General features: G+C 43.6%; 1 protein-coding gene across 1 annotated transcript; it reads right to left on the bottom strand.

Annotated features, from left to right (window-relative positions):
- Positions 1 to 4,298: 4,298 nt before the first annotated feature.
- Positions 4,299 to 16,363, bottom strand: LOC142814202 (sterile alpha motif domain-containing protein 3-like). Its single transcript, XM_075892373.1, has 9 exons — positions 11,110 to 16,363; positions 8,180 to 8,289; positions 7,872 to 8,102; positions 7,720 to 7,804; positions 6,856 to 7,002; positions 5,218 to 5,442; positions 4,912 to 5,086; positions 4,704 to 4,777; positions 4,299 to 4,617 (listed from the first exon to the last, which is right to left on the bottom strand). The coding sequence occupies exons 1-9, from the start codon at positions 11,251 to 11,253 to the stop codon at positions 4,348 to 4,350; spliced, it is 1,461 nt and encodes a 486-aa protein (XP_075748488.1). The 5' UTR covers positions 11,254 to 16,363; the 3' UTR covers positions 4,299 to 4,347.
- Positions 16,364 to 23,261: the final 6,898 nt, after the last annotated feature.

The following is a 23,261-nucleotide window of genomic DNA, read 5'->3' on the forward strand; positions in this document are numbered from 1 at the left end:
CCAGAAATCATATTTTCTTGATATGTTTATTTTTGGACGATCTTTCAAAAGTCTTTGCAATACGAAAGACCCGTCGTTGCGAAAGGTGAGCAGAAGAGCTCGATAAAGGTCATTTCTTGTATGTAATGTCGCCGTGTGACTGGAGTTCTTCAGCACGACTGCCTGCTGGCGCCATAAAAACATGTGGGATATGAAGAAGAAGGAGAAGGGGGTCATCAGAAACCGGCGCCTTTTTTATTACGTCGTAATTTGTACCAACCTGCGCACTGAGGATGAGAAACTCTTTCATTCCTGTTTACGTACCGTCTTATCTTTCTTTATTGAGAGCCTCACAATCACGCCAGCTCTTGTCACCCCTTGTTGCGAGCTCTGAAGAGACTGTCAGCTCTTGTCTATAGGCGGCTTGTGACATCGTACAAATGATGTACTGAACATAGTTTCTGGCACGCGCCTGATTATCGCGACAATGTCGGCCCATCGCTGGTAGGAACTCATATCACTGCATTTGTTTCGTAGGCAAGGTGTAACCGGGGTCACGATATGTGCGGCTACGTGATGATAGCTTCGGTGAGTGACACTGTCTGCCCTTGAGAAAGGTTGACGCTGCAATAAGTTTTTTTTTTTTCATCCTTCATTACTCGCTTTTTGAGCTTAAGTTGAGGACGACGCAGCGAGCAAAGGAAAGAAAAATTGTAGGTGTAAGAGACAAGAAGAGAGCAGAGTGGATTAGGAAACAAACCAGGGTTAAGAGGATATCATAGTTGAAATCAAGAAGAGGAAATGGACATGGGCCGGGCATGTAGCGCGTAGACAGGATGACCGCTGGTCATTAAGGGTAACTAACTGGATTCCCAGAGAAGGCAAGCGGGTTCGGAGAGACAGAAAGTTAGGTGGGCAGATGAGATTAAAAAGTTTGCGGGTATAAATTGGGAAAATACCACTTTCAATAAGTGCCTCGGCAAACCATTTCGTTCATCTTTTCAAATGCGAAGCATTTCTTTTATCTATCTATCTATCTATCTATCTATCTATCTATCTATCTATCTATCTATCTATCTATCTATCTATCTATCTATCTATCTATCTATCTATCTATCTATCTATCTATCTATCTATCTATCTATCTATCTATCTATCTATCTATCTATCTATCTATCTATCTATCTATCTATCTATCTATCTATCTATCTATCTATCTATCTATCTGCTTACGTTTGGGTACTCTCGTGGTCACCCCCTGAACTTGGCGTGAACTGAAATTAGCATGGGAGAATATTGCCCCGCCGCGGTGGTCTAGTGGCTAAGGTACTCGGCTGCTGACCCGCAGGTTGCGGGTTCGATTCCCGGCTGCGGCGGCTGCATTTCCGATGGAGGCGGAAATGTTGTAGGCCCGTGTACTCAGATTTGGGTGCACGTTAAAGAACCCCAGGTGGTCAAAATTTCCGGAGTCCTCCACTACGGCGTTTCTCATAATCAAATGGTGGTTTTGGGACGTTAAACCCCACAAATCAATCAAGCATGGGAGAATAAGGTGGTTTGACGAATATGACGCGCTGGTCAAGGCATGAATAATGTCTCAATCCTGTCGAGTACATCGTCAAATACTTCCCGCCAGACAGGGTCACATACCCACGGGCGGGTATGTGCCGCTAGTATGCGGGCATGTGCCACAGGTGATTGACACTTAGCATCTACCCAGGAACGACGAGAACACAAATGGGCAATTTTAATGCACGAGCGTTAAGAAATAGCCGACATCGGTAGCGTCGACCCGACGAATGCAAAGAATAAATGTGAGGGTACCAGCTGGAATCGAACCAACGCATTCTTCATGGCAATGAAGCATTTTACCACACAGCTACGCTAGGTCTCGGAACTACTTTTCAAAAAGACGCTAATCTCCGTGAAACGTCCATAGTGGTTGCAGTGCTGCTTACCCAATTTGATAAACATTTCATATGTACTCCTCTGATACAACAGTCACGTCGGGTTAACGTCCATTGAGCTTAGGTGTCATGTGCTGAGGTTGACTTATGTAGCAGTGTCCGGGGCCAGCATCCTCGCGAGCACCAGCGCTTCATATCAGCTTCTGGTGTTGCTAATACGCAAGTTCCAGTGGACATCGTTGCGCAAGTTCAAACAAATGGTTATATAAACATTTGCGACTCTTCAGCATATGTCTGTGTATGCAACATTCGTACATATATTTAGCGTCATTTCATGACGTGTTACTCAATAAAACAATTGAAACACGGTCACTTTCCCTCCACATGCTTCGCATAACGTCGATTTCCAGATGCGTGGAATCTGCCGAAAATTTTTTTGAGCGTCATATTGCCCTCATATTAGGTAAACCGTGTCTTTTATTTAAAGTTCAGACCTCAAAACGTTCCCAATTAGTAGAAGGAAACAAGCTCACTGCCCAGCAAGTTTTAATAAAGTAAGAGCTTTATATGTTACATAATGCTAAAAATCTCGCGTCCTGCACTGCCCGACGTTGGCGTGAACATGAATGGTGCCAGAATCGCCAAGATAATAAATATACAGATGTAATGATGCGAAATGATATATAGCATAAACTAAGGCGAACTCAAAGTGAGGTTAAAGCGACTCAGTGTGAATCATTAGGGTGAATCACTGTACATTAATTTGGCTGATTTACACATAACAGTTGTAATAGAAGAGCTGTGGGAAGGATTCTGAGAACGGGGAAGACATTTTTTTTATGACTGTTGATTTGCACTTTCACGGTTAAAATAAACGTGTCAACTGATTCAGTCAATCGTAACGCATTCGCGGGAATTATGCGAGGAATGCATGCGTCCAGAATAAAAGAGAGAAGCATTGTCACTTGATTCCTGTTCCACTTGTGCCAATGCCAACGTGTCTGCAATATTCGCTTGTATAAACGAAACAGTTTAAGCAATCATCAATGCACGTTTTTCATTTTAACCTTTTTCCTCCGTTTTTCACGCTTATGAAGAGTAGTTGGGACCAGTTTAACAGAGCCAACATCCACTGCATGTTCCAGCTCAGTGTTTTATAAATGTGTCACATGCCTATTGGCGCTATTTTTTCATGCGATAGCATTTAGACAGGCAACAAACGGAATCGAGGTTAACAGGCTAAGAAAGTTGATGTAATTATATGTAATATTTAGCCAACTTCGCAGTGTTTTTGCAAAGAGCAAAACACGGTGTTTTGTTCAAGTTAAGATGTTTTTTCCAGCAATAATGACATTGAAAATACAGCGGGGCACAGCCTTGAGTCAGGTGCGACAAAGAAAAGTGAGGTTTGGTGATTCGGGGCTGAGTATCGCAGGATGAAGACGTATTCTACTTGTACGAGCTCGGGTCCTCGTTTCTTTCATCCAAAGGCGCCGAATTTCGGAAGTGGTGCTTACACCGATCGGTCGGGATTATACTATACAGGATAGAAAAAAACGATGCCCTCAGAATTTCGTAGCGTTGTAGAGTACACTCTTAAAAAAAAAGTAGTGCTACTTGCTACTTTTGGGTAGTAACAGTTTGTCACATATGTTACAACCCTGTTAGTAACGGGAGTTAGTAACGGCAAGCGTAGTCACTGTTACTACTCTTGCCGTTCCTAGCAGCAGCTAGTAAAAGCAAGGGTAGGAATCCTTACTACCGTTGCTGTTACTAACAGCAGGTAGCAACAACAAGGGTAGTAACTGTTACTGGCCTTGCCATTACTACTTCCTGTTAGTAACGGCATATGTAGCAATAGTTACTACTACTCCCATTACTATAATATGGTTGTAACATATGTGACAAGCCGTTGCTACCCAAAAGTAGCAAGTTCCACTACCTTCTTCCAAAGTTACGAAGCTAATATGTTAGTAATCGATGCTACGTTCTTACTAGCTACGGCTGGTATGGAGGTACGACAGACTCTTCGAATACACAATTGTGTGCACACCAGGTTAGTTGAATTGATTATTCTGATGGCCATATTTTACCGAGAACATTGTAGCTGTAATGAATGCGACGAAAATGCGGGTATATATACCAATAATATAGATATGCACTATACATATAAAATCAGAATAATTGCCAATGTATTGCATCATGGTATTTAGCACTTTTTCTTGGAAAACACCTGGTTCTGTTCCACACTGCGAAATATATTATCATGAAAGACACTACGAACACACCTCCAAATTCACTGCTGAGTGTCAACGGCCGTATAAAACCACAGGTTTATGCGGCTGACATTGTCAGGAACAAAACAATGCATTGTTCCAAAAGCCAGGGAGCAATGAAATATGCCACACAGTGCATTTTTATATGAAAACATTTATTGATAACACACGTCTGTAGGCATAACTTAAGTTGCCTTTTCAAGCGATGATATTTGCCGTATGACTAGCGGCATCTGCTTTGCACTTGTCGGCAAGCCACAGAAATGTTCAAGTAGAGTGAATGTTTTTTTGTTGGCGCCACTGTACTTGACATCGAATATCCAGTATATTTCCATAAGCGCCGTCATACCTGCAATTACATCAAGCACCTCTACACTAAGCCCTTCAAAGCTCGCAACTATGTTTGTAGCTTCAGAGGCATTTTTGCCCTTCAGCGAAAGGGCAGGGTAGGTGTCCTGTAAAATGAGTAATACATAAAATCAGCATCACTGATGAAAAGTATACTAGCTGATATAAAAAAAGGTAAAGCAAATAAGCTCACCGGTCCCTGCAGAAATCGCGGCTGCTCCTTTAGGAGCATGGGCAGCAACTCGACAATGCCAACGGCAAAGCGATCTGTTGACGAAATATTTTTAGGCACATCAAACTTTCACATATAAGGGCATTGACAGTAATACTCCTATGAAAATGACTTATAAAAGTTTGGAAATTTGGGAAAACTGGAAAAGCTGGCAAGCTTCTACACGTACATTTCTTTTCGTCACCATCCAGTGCCTCGACTTCTTCTTCAATTGCTTTCACAGCTTCCTTCGCGCAACGACGACACTTCGCAAGCTCAAAACACCGGTCTCCATACCGGTTTATAAATTCCAGGACCTTTTTTTCTAAGTTAACGCCAGTGAGAGCAATGAACTCCTCATGAAGCTAGAACGACAAAAAAATTGTACCGAATCACCAACAAATTTGCAACTATCGATAACATAAAAAAACTCATTGTTAAGTTCTCTCACATACATTTCTGCAGCAGGATCAAAACCACAGCTGTTTCTGCTCACCATTTCAGCCTTTGCCAAAGCAGGGTATTTCAGCACCACATCTGCTGTTGATGGCCTCATTTCCTTCATCCACTTCTGTCTAGATGGTCTTGTCTGCTCCATAGAATCACCGAGTTTTTGCATGTCAGGAATAGGCCGCTTGATTTCTTTCACCATGTAGTCAATATGGCTATTAATTGTAGCCTCATCATGCTGAGAAGCGACATGTTGGGAGAGATCTACAATCTAATCAGCAAAAAAAAGATGGTACTGCACAGTGAAAGATCACGACAAATGACATGAAATAGGCAGACATGAAAACTCAACTTTTTGCTAGCTCAGTTGAAGAATGTTGGCATTTTTTTGAACTGGACATGTGTAGAGAACTCAATTACAGGGTTGACTTACGTAAGAGAACTGAAGCAGTGTGTACTGATACCATCTTGCTCTGCGAGTGTGTCATAAATTATGTTAATATCAAAGTTCTCACAATGATTCTCTCCAATGTCGACCACCTCGGCACTTCACCACTTCCAAATTTACACCTTGTGAACCAGCATATCGCAAATGTGTGTGTAAAACCAGTGAACCACGCCTCCTACCTATATCAGAAGGAGTCTGAAGAGGTAACACTGATTTTAAATATTGCCAACTGCGGTGTCGGTGTTAGAATACAAGAGTTGTTGCCTTTATATGTATGTCATATATGTAAAACTTTGACCAGATATTAGTTAGTAGTGCTTGTTCTTTCATATAAAAAGAAAGTTTGAAAACTTGAAATTTCGAACCTAATATGTATCTTGCCTCCCCCCCAAAAAAAAATGTTCACCTCTAAGAAGCTTCTGGAAAAACATTGGTTTATGTATAGTTACATGGTGTAGTCAACAAATAAAGAGCAATAAGGAGCTTTTCTAATGTAGAGGACAGACAGATATTGAAGCCAAGCATAGCATATGGGCATTGTTTATGGTGGCCACTGAAAGGGCATTAATTATCGCTGGTTGGAGCTTTCACATCACATGCTCACTGAGCTGCAGTAGTTTGATTTCACCTGTCCACTTATTTCAGTACTCATGCGAGTTTAATAGTTGAATCAAAGGATTGTCAGTCACTTTCAGTGATAAGTATGGTGCAAAATGTAGAACACAATATTTAAAGCTGGAATGATGCATGATGTCAATAACAAGCTGATACCGAGCAATAAATCTACTACTTGCTAACCAAGGAGCATGGAATCAGCCAAGTCGGGAACCTAGCTACAAAATGAAGAAAAGAATGAGGAATCGAGCAACATGCCCGCGGCACTTGCTGAAACGCCGAGTTTTAAACATACAGGGACACATAGAAGTTTGATAGAGCGTTACCATCTTGACTCAAATAATAGAGCCTTGCATGAAAACTGTGAAAGTTGTTGTTTTGTTCTCCATAGGAGATAAGATGATTTTTTTGTTTACCAAATTTATTTTGTCTTATTTTGCATTTACTATACTTTAACTGTCAATATGGCCCTGAAAACTTGCCTGGCTTCTTAATGTGTTGATATGAAGAGGTTATATCGTTAAAAACATGAATAATGTTTTACTTCAGTAGCTCACACATAAAATAAGAGTGACTTCATAGTTGAGTTCTATGTACCAGTCCATTTGACGTTTCACTTACCACATGGCAGTGCCGCTTAGTATTGGTGCTTTCTTCTAAGTCTTTGCGTTTTCCGTAAGCTGCTCTCGCTGCTTGAACAGCTGGAACTGTGCACAGAGACTTCCTCATATATGCGAATTTGTATTTCAAGGAGACTTTCCATGAGTCCTGGAAACAACAATTTTTTTTATTATTTCAAATTTCCGCACAGTGGACACTGTCCTCTTTGAACATGGTCACTTTTGAAGCAAATGATTCTTTGGGAACCTTGATACACTGCTTTTAACCTGCTATGGGGCAGAAGCAGATTCAGGTGACAATACCTGGCAAATTTAGCTGTTCCTAGTAATATCAGCATATCTGTTGTATTTTAGCTTTATCTGCTCATTCCAAACTCCGGTTCCTGCATTTTATGTATGTGCTGGAGCCATGCGGCATGGCGAAGATCGTGGCATTTCAGTCGCAGAACTGAGCTTGTGTGAGCCTCTATTCAAGCTGTGATTAGAAACTACATATACCATTAGTGGTAATATTCAATCCCCAGAAGCGATGCATTACATCTGTATTTATCCTCTTAAACCGGTGTTAAAGCTTATAACCAGGGCCAGTTTTTAACTTTATTAATGCATGATATGAATATATTGGCCATGGGCACCTAGTTGATGATTATTATCAAACCCTCAAGTTAATGTCTGCCATTATCAGAGTTCGATGAAACGACTCTAAGAACATGCATGGCAATTATTCAAATGTAATAAATATGGGGTTGAAACTTCTTGAATGCTCTCCAAGAACAAAATAACTTGAAGGGCACCTGCAGTCTAGCTCACCAACATGTATGACATCCCAATAAAGTTATAGGAATGCCATTGCTTTAGTGCTTACCCAGCCTGTGCCAATAGTGTCCCTTAGCACTGGATATTCCAACACGAGAGATTTTGCAGCTGCTTCGTAGAGGCTTCCTGGATAGCTGTAAAAAAGAGCAACTTTAAAACCTGTACTGAATTAAACACATGCAAATACATGCCTATACTTACACTGTTATAGTCATGAGATGATTTGCAATCCACCCTACAATGCGGGATTTAGTGTGACTGGACACTTTTCCTGGTTGTGTCCTTTCAATCGCATCCTTAATATCTAAGGGCACAGGTGGTAGCCTATAATCATTTTCACAGCAGGCAAGCTGCTGACTAGGTGACTGCTCATTACTTTCAAGGGTCTTGGGCAGGCTACCTTCATGCACTGCTGTCACTTTGTCAGTTGTGCTGAAAACAGAGGCTAGTAAGTGATGCAGTTTTCCAAAAGCAATATTAAACTTGGCACCTGAAATTTAGGTACTGACCTGCAGCTCATTAAGAAGTTTTCACTGCACACAAGCCTGATTTTATCTTTCTCAGAGAAGACATGGCCAGCTGGTGGGTCCACAAATTCATCATGTCGGACGTTGTATACCTGAAAGAGATTCAGATGTGATGTTCAAATTCCCATAAAGTTACCTCAATAGGCACAGAACCTGAAGTAAGCAGACTACCAATGTTATATTCAATAGCACCCTAGAATCACTTTACTTGTCCTGTTTTTTTTTATTATTATCATGATGCCGTGTGTATTGTCGAGAAACCCTTAATGTATGTATTGTAAAGAGCATTGTAAATTACTCGTCTGGACATTCGGTATCAGTAAGTTCAGATTTGTGAAATAGTGACAATTAAACTTGTGAAATTTCACTGTTTCATAACATCAATTAGAAATAAACAAAAGCATTTAATGATTGCTGTACTAGCAGAAGATAATCACTGTGCTACAACGAAAAACCACACTCACAGTATCTGCTATCTATAAAATACTGTATACGCTAATGGCACAAGTCTTCATTCAATAGACCATGGAGCCTTATATTTTCGCACGTTGAAGGAATTATTAGGCTGCATTTCTTGCGTGCGCTAAGCTGAAGCAAATTTTTTAGCTCTGTTGTTATCTCTGTCGTCAAACTTTTCTTCTACAGTGTATCACAATTTAGAAATTAGAAATGGCTCTAGCCAAGTTCGTAGAGATCTCGACGTTTCGGAACCAATTCGGTATTTTCCTAAGGAGATGACTATATTGGTCATGGAAGCATCTCCCCGTCTTGTTTGACAATGGCCCCTGCTTTCTCTTTCTCTCGCGTATCGGAGGCTGTGAACGTATACAGAGGGAATTGTTCCTAACGACCGGTTCATGTTTACAGGTGTGTTCTGAATGTAACAGCATTTGAACAAGAGCCTCCTTCATAGATTCCTTTCTGTTTCAAGAACAGAAGCGATGTCGAAGTCGATCTTATGATCGTGCTTCTCATATTACTCTGCAAGAACGCTATGCTGCACTTCTATCTTCCAGACTGTTTCTGGGAAACACTTTCTCTGACCTATGTAGCTGGCTTTACCTGGCAGCTATCACCTTTACAAAAATGGCTAAAATTCAAACTGTGTTTCAACATCCAACACCACCGCTTGGCAACACCATAGTTTTTTGCAGAAGCGAAATCATGCGCTAATAAATACAGTGTTGATAGCCCATTAATGTTTCGAGTGCACACATTTCGGCAATGAAATAGCTAAATAGAGATAAAGGATCCGTCGCTATTCCATTGGTAATTTGAATACTCACACACCTAATAATTATTGATGATTTCACTACACAAAGCAACACAATATATCAAAGAATACAAAGCATTAAACACACCTAACGACACCTGCGAGACAGAAATGCCGACCGTGGGGCAAACGTACAGCATTGGTGAACAAGCATCCAGAACACAAGACTGCGCGCGCACGCACGCACGCACGCACGCACGCACACATACACACACGCACACACACGCACACACACGCACGCACACACACACACACACACACACACGCACGCACACACACGCACGCACACACACACACACACACACGCACACACACACACACACACACACACACACACACACACACACACACACACACACACACACACACACACACACACACACACACACACACACACACACACACAACACTTTACGCTAGCTTTGAGAATTTTCAGTTTCTGACGAGCATACCTGGGAGCACAGCTGGCGGTCCCCCCGCCCCTCACCCTATTGTCAATTAAGACGTAGAAGGGGGTCGCCATGTTTGCCCCACTCATTGACACAATAGGGAGAGGGGTGCTGAGTTTCAGAAGGCAGCGCAAAGTCAGCCAGGGTAGTATGCAGATATCTTTTTCAGAGGGGAGGGCACGTTTCTGATCTATAGTGGGTACCGGGCAGGTAAACGTTCATTTTGTTCTGTGTAGGCAGAGCGAAAAAAAATTTCGGGGTGGGGGGAGAGAACGTGCCCGGCGTGCAACCTTCACCCAGCCCCCCTCTTCAGAGGGGAACCCTGCGCATGCCGATGCTAACAAGCAGCTTCTGCACCCACGCTATTTTCACTATGGAAGATACATGCAGTAACCACAGAAATTAGCCTATTCCATGTCCTTCGAAATTGATAATAAGTCTTTCTTGTAGTCCAATTTTATTGATTTCATGTTTTACGTGCGGTACAAAAGTCTTACTTTTTTTTGCTGATCTCCTTACATACCTAACCTCTTAACATCCTAGCTATGCCTTTATTCGTGAACAATCTCGCTCAATTTGAACACCAGGAAACGAACTCAGCGACGGCCACTCATCTTACCAACGCCGTGTCTTGGTGCATTGCCTGCTCGATAACTGGATGACCAAGCGCGCTGCCCCACTTTCCGCTAATGAAAGTTCGTGCGTGCCTCCGAGAGACAGATCGAGTGCGCATTTTTTTTTACCATTTTCACCTCTCATCCTCTACATCTGTCATTCCCACTTCCCCATCCTCGGTGCAGTGTTGTTGAGTTGACCTCCGAAGTGAGCCACAGTTACGAGGCCACACTTATTTCTTCACTTTTTTTTAAAACCACCCCGATAGCCGATTCGCACCATTACATTATCGCAACACAACCACTGCGAATGCCAGCAAAGGGTGGTTGCGCGCCGCCGAAGCGGAGATTAAACCTGGTTTACATCTCCCATCAGCAACTCCGAGACCACGTGCACGCTTCGCGGGCCGACAGCTCCAGTGAGAGAGCAGGGCAAGAAAAGCCCCACGCTTCGAAAAGCGCGAGCGCATGCTTGGTAAAACTGTTGAAGCACGTGCTAACAACGGAATATAATCAGTACTGTTTGGGCCACTGTCACAATGCAATTCGATGCACTTCAGGATAGAGACAACATACCTCAATCCGGCATGCTTGCAAAGAATGGCCAAAGTCTGTCGTCTTCAAGGCTTCCAAAATGTCCGCCTCCGTCGGTCCACGAGCAGAAATAATCTTCTTGCGGCCTTGAAATGACACCAAATATTGGAATTCCGGCGGCTCCATGAATACACAAGCACGTGGGCGCGGGAGGAAAGCTGCTGACACGTTCACACTGCGACAACCTGCTCTTTGCCTGGCTAGCCACCCTAGCCTGGCTCAGCTTCCGTCGATGTGTGCGCCCCCTGCCGCGTTTCAGTAATCAGCGCCTCCTGAAGGTAACTATCACAACGACGCTGTCTGTTGTTAAAATTTTGAATCTTGAAGACCATTTGGCTCTGTGCAGCGGAAATTTGTCCTGTCTGAAACCTGTAGCTGGCATGCGAAGGTAATAAAGAACATTTTATTCATTATGCCGGTCCAGTTGGGGACAGCGAGTGAGTAGAAGGGCATGAAAAGAGAACAAGTTCTCCCCCCCCTTTTTTTTTCCTGGTCTCTTCTCTCGCTTTCTTATTCCCATTTCATCTCTCCACTCTAGTCTATTATCCCCCTTCCCCAGTGAACCACTGCTCAGGTGTCGCAGTTGGCGGCAAATATTTGCGGGGTTCACTTTTCCTTTCTTTTCCGATTCTGAAAACCACTGCCCCCCCCCCCCCCCTAACGTTCGACACTGTAACGCGCCACCACCTTCCATGTTTATATAGCTTACAATTATGCGCTTAACCAGATGGACATTGGTACAAATAAGTAAGACCACCACAAAGAAGCTAACTCAATTCAATTTGTGTGCATCGAGCGCACAAATTAATTAATTTATATTAATTCTCTGCTGCATGACTCGCTCGTGTAGGCAGATGCCACGTCCGTTTTAACGTGAATTTACGACGACAGAAGTCATGTGCAGCTACCACTTCGCTCAATACTAATTAAGCAGCGGTTGTGTTATTTCAGATAGTGTGATGCAGCTCCCCACGTGTTGTTTTGAAAGGTGTGAGACACAGTTTTCAAGGCCACTCGTAAAAACAAACTGCTTCAAGCATAATGTAGGCAAAGAATTCTGTTATCTCTCGGCCATTCGATGAGAACTTGAATATGTTCTCCGAGCACGTGAATGAAGTGCTAAGATTTCATTTATCGTGGCCATTGAGTTCGTGACAAAACAATCACCGGTGTCAACATCATTTATTCTACAAGCGATATTATGTCACTTCCGCACGGTCTCACTCCGAGAGAGACTCTAATGGAGTGATTGTGTTGCATGTAGGTAATATTCACTATCAAAACCTGTGTGAGAAATTTTTTTTGTTGCTTCAAGGTCTTGTTGTTCTGTTAGGAAAGATATACATACATTGGCTGAAGGAAAGAAGTGAAAACTGAACGGCTCGTTTTTCTTTGTTCGACAGAATATTAATGAGGACTAACAGACAATGATGCCAGAGATAGTATAGGGAATGTTATTCGTAGTTATTGCAATGTAAGTTTGACGAAATAAAAGTGGACGAAAAGGTAACTTACCGCAGTCAGGGACCGAACCTTCGACACGTGCGATGCTCTAGAGCAGAAGTTGGCACAGCGACGGGCCAAATGGAAGGGGGGGGGGGGGCTTTGCGAGCAAAGGGATAATGTAAAAAAACTGTAAAATCATGTTTATTTTAAGCACGCGTCATGAGGTTCCAATTAAACATTGGTTACTAAAAAAATTGCATTTTAGGCCAAAACTGCCTGGTCCTTTAAGTATACGAAGAAATAAGGTTAGAAGGAGAGGGGGGGGTGGACGTCCTGCCGGGGCCACATATATAGTAGTGCCTCGCGGGCCGCAGGTTGCGAACCCCTGCTCTGGAGCATCGCATGCGTTATTCGAAGGTCACAGGTTTGGTCCCTACCAGCGGACTGCTATCTTTCCATGCCATTTTCTTTCTTTACATGTACATTGCAATTACTTCTAATAACACCCTCTATATATTTCTTGGAGTCATTGTCTGTTAGTTCTAATTAAAATCATGTTAGTTGACAGAATAATGGGGCGGGTGGCTGCCTTTACAAAGCTCGTCGGAGATATGACCATATATAGTTTAGCTAGACCACTGCGACGCATTTAATCAGGATGGCCCCGGCATATCGTACAATTGAATGGTATCCAGAGGACCGCTGAATCACACTAAAGAGTTCAAACATATCGGGCGCGTATGTCTTCTCGATCTGCAGTTGTCCAATTAATGTTTTATTATTCTTCTTAGAAAGTATTCCCAACCTCCGCTTCTTAAGATGGCACACTGTCTGCCATATTAAACCAGTACACTGCAGCGTCGAATCGGCATGCATATTCCATCGGCATATTTCACTAGACCAAAAAAAGTGACACTTTTTGGTTGAGATCTCGGTTTGTGCTCCGAAACACGGAGCCCAGAGTGGTCTATAGCCACTCTAGACCACTCTAAGTTACTGTGACCATTGTGCCAATAGACAACTGAGGTGGGTGTACGTGGGGCAACCGGGTTGGTGTGTAAAAATGGCTGATTGTTCGAGTTGGTGTCGGTGTGTAAACATTCGGCTAAGCGAGCATCTTAATAATTCTTCTACAAACGGCTATTCACTCAAGTCTAAACACTGTGTAAAGTAGGTACCAATAACACGTGTCACCCACTTCTCGACAAAACAAACATTTGGTATCGCCGCCGGGATCGTTGCACTCGAGAGTCGTTCAAATTTTTACATCATCACCAGACGTGGACGCAAAAGCAAACCTTTGCTACCTTTTGATGATTGTGAGCTGGAATAAGCATGGTACGTGGGCGTAATCTCGGCACCACACAAGTTGGCTGGACGGTGTCCGTGGGTCAGCCACGTTGACAGAAATGCCTGGATGCCTGAAGAAGCACACCATACCTTATGTGAAATGCGTGACGGTTGCATAAATACCGCTGTCGTGTGGGAATACGTACGTAGGCCAAACAGGACGCTGTCTCAACGACCGACTCGGGAGCATCCTTTATCTCTAAAGAATAAAAGAAATGCGTATTTACCTGCGCATGGTATAGCCTGCAGATGTGATCCTCGGCTTCGCGAGGTCAAGATAATAGGCAGAAGCAACGAAACATTAGTGCGAGCTATTGGGGGCGTTTGACATTAAGAAAAGAGGCACAGCTTACATTATTGATACGACTATTTTACTTTACCAAAACGAGCTGCAGCTTTCTGACACGCGAATGTGACCAGTGTTTACCGATTTTGACGCACGCATTCGCAGAGATTTGTAATCTGGTGGCCTGTTCTTTCAAATAAACAAAGAAGTTTATCGCACGACCTTTCTGCTCCCTCCTACTTATTTACTAGAATCTGTGTTTTTTCCAAGTTTGCGGTATTATGTACCCTACTGACGTTAAATCAAATCGCCCAACAACAATTTATACTTAGTGTTGCATATTCAGAAATTTTTCAAAAATAGTTTCCTTCGCTTTACAAGTACGTTTCATAAATGTTACTTTACTGTTTCTGTCGCATACATTTCACACAAAAAATTCAACGGTAATGTTTGCTTATAACACCCTCATCACCTGTCGAGAACGACGGGTGATGAAATTGGTCCCCCGCATTGAATATGTTCCATATTTTTGATCCCATAAATTATGCAGTTTAAAAGAAAACTGGGTTCCTTTTCGGGCTGCTTGGTGCTATATACATAAAATATGAAATACTCAATCAAATGTGATACATCCTTTTCAGATTCCTGTCGATCTCACTTCAGTTCGGTTTATTACCTTATCTCCCGTGGAATCACCCGTTTAATTTCTATAACCATGGTTAGGAGACTAATTGCGGTTATGCTTGCTGTGCAGTCCTTTAATTAATGGACTTTACTTGAAACAGAGGGACGCCAATCAAAGTAAGGAGTAAACAAATGTTTTGTTTTGTTGTTCTTAGGTGCAATATCAAGACTAACAAAGAAAAACTAGCCCTTGAAATATCCACTTCTTTTCTTCTTTTTTTTTAGCTGCAAGAAAAAATTCCACGATTCGCGTACTTTTTCTTCCTGCCGTGGGGTCGTGCCTATTCTTCATGATGAGCGAAATTATATTGAGCGCACTCGATTAGCAGCGCACCTTAAGCCGGTTGAAGTTACTGGCTGTCTCCTTGCGAAAGGGGCATGCCCTTCCTGTACCGACGTGGGTGCCGCCCGCAGCCGACCAGCCGTCTTGAAAGACGTCAGCTCCTCAGGGGAATGTGTAAAAAGTTTGTTGACTGACTGACTGTCTTGGATAGGCCAGGATTTCGCGAAAACCTGTTTAAATAAGCTGCATCTTGTTCGACGACGCCGGCATTGTGAAAATAGATGCCGTGGTCCGCGAACGTACTCTTTGTCACTGGAACTTGGGGACATCGCTCTTATGTTGCCGTAGCTTCTCAGGAAGTTCAATACTTGCCCTACGAATGAAATGTCACAATAAGCACGTGCGTGGCATGAAGTAAACCAACCCATGCGCTTTCCCTACGGGCAGCCTGTATTTCGGGCACGATGAAGGGCAGGTCCAAGAAATCCACCTGCACAGTGTACTTCCACGAAAAGCATGTCCGTCCAGTTTAGCGTGGCTTTTTCAAATCTTGAACTTGTTTTGCAAATAAACAAACGCTCGCTAATTGCAACGTATATCGTTGCAAATTTGGCGAGTGTTTGTTTATTTGCAAGACACGTATGCCCCTCGCCAGACGGTGTTTCGTCGAATCCTTCACTAGATCTTGAACTTGATTTTGAAAGAAACCGTTTCTGCATCGACCAATATTCACGGCGCTGCTAGACACGTGTAGGAATGTGTACCCTCTCGCTACCCGCAGCTAAGACGGCACATGAATTCCCGTGTAAAGGCAACTACTCCTTATCCTTATTGTCAGTGAAAATATCTCACCCTTGCCACCCACCCCCCCCCCCCCTTCCTCCACGACGCCCGCCTTCCAGGTGCAGTCTAGCCCGGCCGTGCAAAAACCCTCAAAGAATGCGGAGCTTCCACGTGTTGCCGGTTCATGTTTTTCGCCCTCCGCCGTCTTGTCAACTTTTTGGTCCTAAATGGTAAGCCATGCTGGCCCAGTTCGGCTGGTGAAAACTACGGATAGAACTGCAGTTACGTCTGCCATGTAGCTACCTGTAATCATGGTGAGCCGTCGGCGTACTTAGTCCAGAATACCGCCCAGCGGCTGTACGCAAATACTGCCGCGAGTGAACATGTTACACTCATGCCCAAGATGTGCGTTCTAGTCCACGAAGCTCTGCAAAGTCGTCTGGCACATAAGAGACCATCGCCACGACAATAGATTTTCTATCATGTGCGGTGTGGATGGGTGTGCGAAAACCTACAGTGAGTTCGAATCTTATCGAAGGCACATTTACCGTGTGCACAGACGATATATGGACATGGATGACGCAGAGGAAGCCGGTGTTGAACCAACAGTCCTCGAAGAACCACCGGTGCGTGCCACAACAAGCTGCGCTGCGCACGACACAGTGGGTGATCACAGTGAAATGTTTTCATCTGGTTGCTCGTCGAACATGATCAACACGGAATGCGATGCGGTCTCTGTTCCCACTGCTCGAGTGACCACAATCAACGACTTCGTGCTGAAAATAAAAAAACAGCTGTGCTTACTTTTTTTTCGTGTTGCAGAAGTGCACAAGCTACCGCACTCTACGGCAGAAAGTGTTTTCAATGACTTCAAGATTACCTTTCTCGACATAATTCGGACATTCGCTTCTGTCATTGAAAATAACATCGCGATGGAGTCGGCAGGAATCGAACTGCGCAAGTTACTCGCTGGTGAATTCTTAGAGGATATTTTTCAAGCAGCAAGTAGTAAATATAAGCGAGAGCAATTCGCCAAGCGTCACCTGCCATACGTAAAGCCTGAAGTGCGTGATCTTGGTGCTGGTGAGACTTTTCAGTTTGTTCCTATAAGTGGTGTCATGCGAAATCTTATGTCCTCTGAGAACTTCCGCGACCACATAGAGCTAGATTTCTCAACAGGAGCGCCTTCACCAACGCTGCATAATTTTAGGGATGGCTGCATATACAAAGAAAAGTTGCATGCACTACTCGAGGATGGCGCGCAGTATACGCTTTTTTTTGTGTTGTACAGCGACGAAGTGGAGATAGTGAATCCGCTGGGGTCAAAGCGGGGTGTTCACAAAATCCTTGTCGTGTATTTCAGCGTGGTAAACATCCATGCCAAATACAGATCACAGCTCAGCTCTATCCATGTAGTTTTAGTTGCACCATATAGACTTGTCATCAAGCACGGAATCAATGTTATTTTGAAGCCAGTTGTAGATGACGTATCAGCTTTATGGATGACTGGTTTCACTCTGTGGAAGAACTCTGTTGCGGTAAAGGTGAGAGCGATTCTTGTTGCCTTTTCCGGTGATAACCTTTCAATGAATCGACTTGGCGGATTCACGTGTTCTTTCAGCCGTGGTCGTCCATGCAGATTTTGTACTTCACCAAACTCGGCGTTCAACACTGCCTTTCACGAGAGTGATGTTCAGGTTCGAAATCTGCCCTTGCACCAAAACCACGTTGCAAGTGCTAAAATAAATAGGCAGCTAGGCACAGCACTGTACGGCGTTAAAGATGAATCTCCACTCACAGATGTTGCCTATTTTGATGTGACAGTGCAACTGCCTCCGGACTTGATGCACGATGTGCTGGAGGGAGCCATTCCACATGTATTAAGGCACATTTTGCAAGGCCTGCTTCGTTCTGGAGTAATTAGGCACTCAGACCTTGATCGTATCCGCACATTCGTTTTTGGTGCTCACGACAAAAAGAACAAACCGGAAGAAGTCGTGAAATCCTTTCTTAATGGGCAAAGTGCATACAAGGGAACAGCTTCTCAAAAGTGGTGCCTATTCAGATTTTTTTCTCTTATGTTTGCAGATATTGTTCCTAAACAAAATGAGCACTGGGAAGTGTACCTACTTCTGAGAAGCATTGCAGATATAACATTTGCCGACAAGATTCCTCACGACCATTTGGCATATCTGCAAGATGAAATACGATTTTTTTTATCTTCATTTGCTGCTCTCTACCCTGGTGCAATAATACCCAAACTGCATTTCTTGATTCATTACCCTCGGCTCATCAGTGAACTTGGTCCACTAAAGCAATACTGGTGCATGCGATATGAAGCCAAACACCAGTACATGAAAACTATTGCACAGCGCAACCAAAACTTTCGAAATATATGCAAGTCTATCGCAGAAAGACACCAGTTGCTGCAGAGTTTCGAATTTTCCAACTTAGAAGTGGACCGTGGCATACAGACTAAAAGATCCAGGCAGCTGAAGCTAGAAGACTTGTGCTCATACATGCGCAAAGTTGTCTCTCCTGGCATTCCAGTGTGGGAAGTTGGTTCTGCCGAGGTGGAAAACTTGGTTTTCAAAAAGTTCGATGTAGTCATCCTAGAGAAGCAACAGCTGCCACTTTTTGGCCAAATAAGAAGGCTGTATATTTACTGCGGAAGCCTTTTCCTGCTTGTAGATGTGCTCATGACAGTCAGATTCGATCGTCACCGCTGGTCGTATGTTGTCGACAATACAGACGAGCAAAAACTTGTACAGCCCTTCAATCTTCCATCACCTCAAGTTCTTGACCTATATTTTGGTGCTGAGCTGATGCTACGGCCTGAAATTATGATTGTTGAATGATGTCCAAATTGTCATCTTAGACAGCTTTTTGTCACGGGCTGAATCTAAACTACTAGTAGCGTAGCCAATGTTTTTTTAGGAGAGGGGTTTCAGTCATACTTCATATATTTTTGCTCTGGAGTTTGTGTATTTGGAAATGTCCTCCCTGGCTACGCAACTGAAGATGACGTATGATTTTATGTTACATCTCTCTTTTAGTGTATGGTTTCTAGTGTGCTGTCTTTACTGTATTTATCTTTTACTGTACCTGATGCACCCTTTCATCTACTGTTTTCTAACCAAAGCTTGTTACATTCTTTTTCTTTTATCAGTGTTATTGGTCTCTTCCCACTGTATTGCTGCAGAGCGCATGGCACTTTGTGTGATAACAAATTAAATGATATCCACCACATTTATAGTGAAACGCATTGTGCATGGTTACTTTGTTACATATTGCTCTGTTTATTTAGTAGTATCCGGAGCGGATAATTGATATGATTGTTACTTTGGACTATCTGATGCGCACATCTGCTGTTAATGTGAAATTGCTACCTTCAACTGCAACCGAAATATTATCATTCAGCGAACAATTTCGGTTAATCAACATGAAACACAATGGGCAGCCACAAAGTTACGGCTTAGGGCCTGTTAGCTTAGAGTTATGCAAATGTACAGCTGTGAAAATTTACACCTATAGAATATTTTCTGTTTTTTACACATGGTGCCTATATATATATATATATATATATATATATATATATATATATATATATATATATATATATATATATATATAAGGGAAAGAAGTGTATAATTAAGGGCTCGTGTTTGCGTGTTTTGACACAATAATAATGAGATCTAACAGACAATAATGCCAAGAGGAAAGTATAGGGAAAGGTATTAGACCAAATTGTAATGTAAACGTGAAGAAAGAAAAGTGGGTGAAAAAATAACTTTGCCGTGGGCAGGGACCGAACCTGCGACCTTCGAATAACGACCTTCGAATAATATATATATATATATATATATATATATATATATATATATATATATATATATATATATATATATATATATATATATATATATATATATATAAGGGTCATGAACCACCCCTGGGCTTGGTGAAGAGAGAGACCGTGATCAAGTATAGAATTTGTATTTCAATACCTTCAACTACTCAACATTTCAACTCTTTACTAACAAGAATACGAAAAAGTTAGTAATACCTCAAGTGAGGTAGTAAACGTTGCAGCTACTATACTTCTTTGCATGCAGCTAGTAACTGCTTACTAATGTATGTAGTAAATAGGTAGCAAAGAGGTAGTAAAAATTCAAGAGAGGTAGTAACAGCTGCAGTTGCTACCCTATTGCAGTTAGGTTGCAACTGTTTACTAATGTAAGTAGTAAATAGGTAGGAAGAAGCTAGGAACGGTTCAGGAAAGGTAGTAACCGTTGTCGTTACTACCTGTTCGCTTGCAGTTACTACCTTTTTACTAACTTTTTTTTAAGAGTGTAGGAAACAAACGTTTTCGTCATAGAAGTATCTTGACCTGCTAACCCCTGAGGTGGCAACGATCCACCACGGCTAAAATGGGCTGCAGACAAAGAGCGCGCGGATGCACCTGTTACCAAACCGGCCGTTCGGTGGCACGCAAGGTGCGAGAAGAAAACAGGCTCGACTTCGAAGGCAGCCCGGACGGCGAAGCATCAAGTGGCTGGCACTGTGGGAAAAAGTTGGCCCGCGGGTGAACGGCGACGATCGATCAATGAATGAGCGAGAGAGGGCGCCACACGAGATGAACTCGGTACGAGAAAAGTGGCCAGTGCACGGGGTTGTTCAACCTTTCCCTCCTCCTCTCTTTCCGCCCCGTAATGGGCATCGCACGCTAATTAAGCGGTAGTGGCGGTTGGTCGTAGCGTAAAACTCGAGATACTCCGGGTCCATTCATGCCGAGCCTGTTTGCAGCCCTTTCCCCGTGCCCCCCCCCCCCCTTTTCATAGCGATTTCTTTCTTCCGCTGCAGACTGTTTACGACAGCGATGCGTTGCGTACCCACCCCGCGAGGAATAGTAATGGAAAGACGAACGCAAGGGGGAGAGTAGACGAGGGTTGCTCGAAGTGTCGTGACAACGCCACTTGCCGCACCCAGGAGAGCCATGGGAGACGGGACGACCGATTTCCGGTGCGCGTGCTTGCCGCACGGCTGAAATCTTCTTCGTCCACAGAACTTCCACAACATCATCTGCTGCGTCTCTGCCCACCTAAGCGCGAAATATGTGCAAAGGCTACGCGTTGAATTCGCACAAATCACTTTGAAACGCCGGATTTCAAACTGGCTTCTCCGGCTTTCTAATGTTGAAAACACCCGAACGCGACAATGAGGCCGCACAAAAAGGCAAACGAGAACAAGCAATACAACCAAAGTCACTTTGTCTTGACTAATAGGTTTTGCCTGGGGATCGACGTTTTTCAAGACTATGATTTCAACGACGCACTGCTACGTTCTGTTTGTCTATAAGACGGCGACATGAGAAAGTGACAGAAGGTGACAGTCTACGAGAAGGTGACATGTGTCTTCATCTATAAATCCACATTCGCATTCCGGAGTTCCAGCTCAGCCAATTCGGTGCAAAAAGTGTTTTGTGTATGCGGTACCTAGCTTCAATCGGTGAATAAGTGCTTCTATATTTCTATCTAATGCTAGCAAATTTCGATTTCGGTGAAAGGAACGGTGTGATATAAATCACAGCTCTTTGTACTTTGGTCAAACCAAGCAGTTTGGTCATTCTGAAAGTTGTAGCTTTTGTATTACTATGCAATTCATTTTTCGAAATTGGTAAAGACACAGTAACATTTTTACAATGTGCTTGTCGTGCCGCTTCATCGCCAGCTGTGTTTCAGGAATGTTGCAATGGCCTGGTATCCACTGGAATTCGATCTCATGTTGCACCTTGCTTGCTTTGGTGAGCCCTTCCAGCCCACCAAACAAGCAAGGCTCAACACTGAAGATTGGCCTACGAATAAGCATTTCACAAGCCGCGGGGTGCCACAAGGCGGCGTTTTGAGTCAGACTCTTTTCAACCTGGTTTTGGTGGGGCTCACCGAAATGCTGCCAGAGACAGCTTATATATCCCTCTACGCTAATGATATCTGCATTTGGGCGTCCGGCGTGACACGGCCTCAAGTGCGCGCAAGGATACAGAAAGTGGCAACAATGATATTGGCATACCTTCACCAGCAAGATTTGACTATCGCCACAAAAAAATGCGCAGTGGTGGCGTTTACACGCAAACCGATGTCTTTCTACTCATTGTGCATCGATGGCAGATCAATCGCATATAGGAGCAGTCATGACCTAACCTGGGGCCCGCATGTCGCATACATGAAGAAAAAGCTCATTGGCATTGAGAATGTATTCAAGTTCGTCATCTAAAATCATGGGGCCCATCTGTGCTCTCCATGTTGCAGCTTTATACGGCCCTCTTTCTCAGAATTCTCCAGTACAGACTTCTTGTCCTGTCCAACACGTGCAAGACTAACATCCATGCACTACAGAGCGTACAAGCCCAAGCACTTCGGACATGTCTTGGCCTTCCAAGATCCTCATCGGCAGCGGTAACTATTGTTATCGCACAAGAATAGCCGGTCACAATGCATATCATTGTCGAGACGCTGAGTGCGCACATTCGGCATTTATCACGGCTACCGTCACATCATTTAGCGTGTTTGACAGCTCGGAGGCCCCATTCTTCGTTCTGCGGTTATGTGACAAAACATCAGGACATATTACCGTCTGGCTTCAAACTTGCGATGCATCCAGCAGCTGTCTTATGGAGTCTCCATCAACCTGACGTGAGCTTATCAGTACCTGGAATTGTTAAGAAGGCACGCATGTCACCGCTAGCCCTGAAGCCATTGACTTTGCGTCTGTTGGACGAAAGTATACTTCGACCACATACATGTTTACGCCGATGGCTCCACTAATTCCAACAGCTCTACAGGAGCAGTGGTTGTTCCATCTGATAATGTGTTGCTTCAATACAAGTTTTCTCACACCACGACGTCGACAGCAGCAGAGCTCGCAGCGCGTCAAGGTGCAGTAAAGTACATTCTTCGGCAGCAACCTAACCAATGGGCCATCTTTTGCGACTCGATGTCAGCCTTAAAGACACTACGGTTTGTTATGCAGCATGGGCTACACGAACAATCAGTATATCAGATAAGCCACGACTACCACGAAGCGCTCAAGGAAGGTCACGACATTGTATTTTAGTGGTTGCCGAGTCATTGCGGAATCGTCGGCAAAGACCACGCGGATGAAGCTGCTCGATCGGCTCATGACCAAGACCTGCGTACGCCCATAACACTCATGAGAACGGACGCAGCAAAGCGACTACAATCACTTGCTCGCTGTATAACTCTCCTACCATGGAATACACCGGGTTTCTCCAACACGCACCTA

The sequence above is a fragment of the Rhipicephalus microplus genome, chromosome 4 (genome assembly GCF_043290135.1).
Source record: "Rhipicephalus microplus isolate Deutch F79 chromosome 4, USDA_Rmic, whole genome shotgun sequence".
NCBI lineage: Eukaryota > Metazoa > Arthropoda > Arachnida > Ixodida > Ixodidae > Rhipicephalus > Rhipicephalus microplus.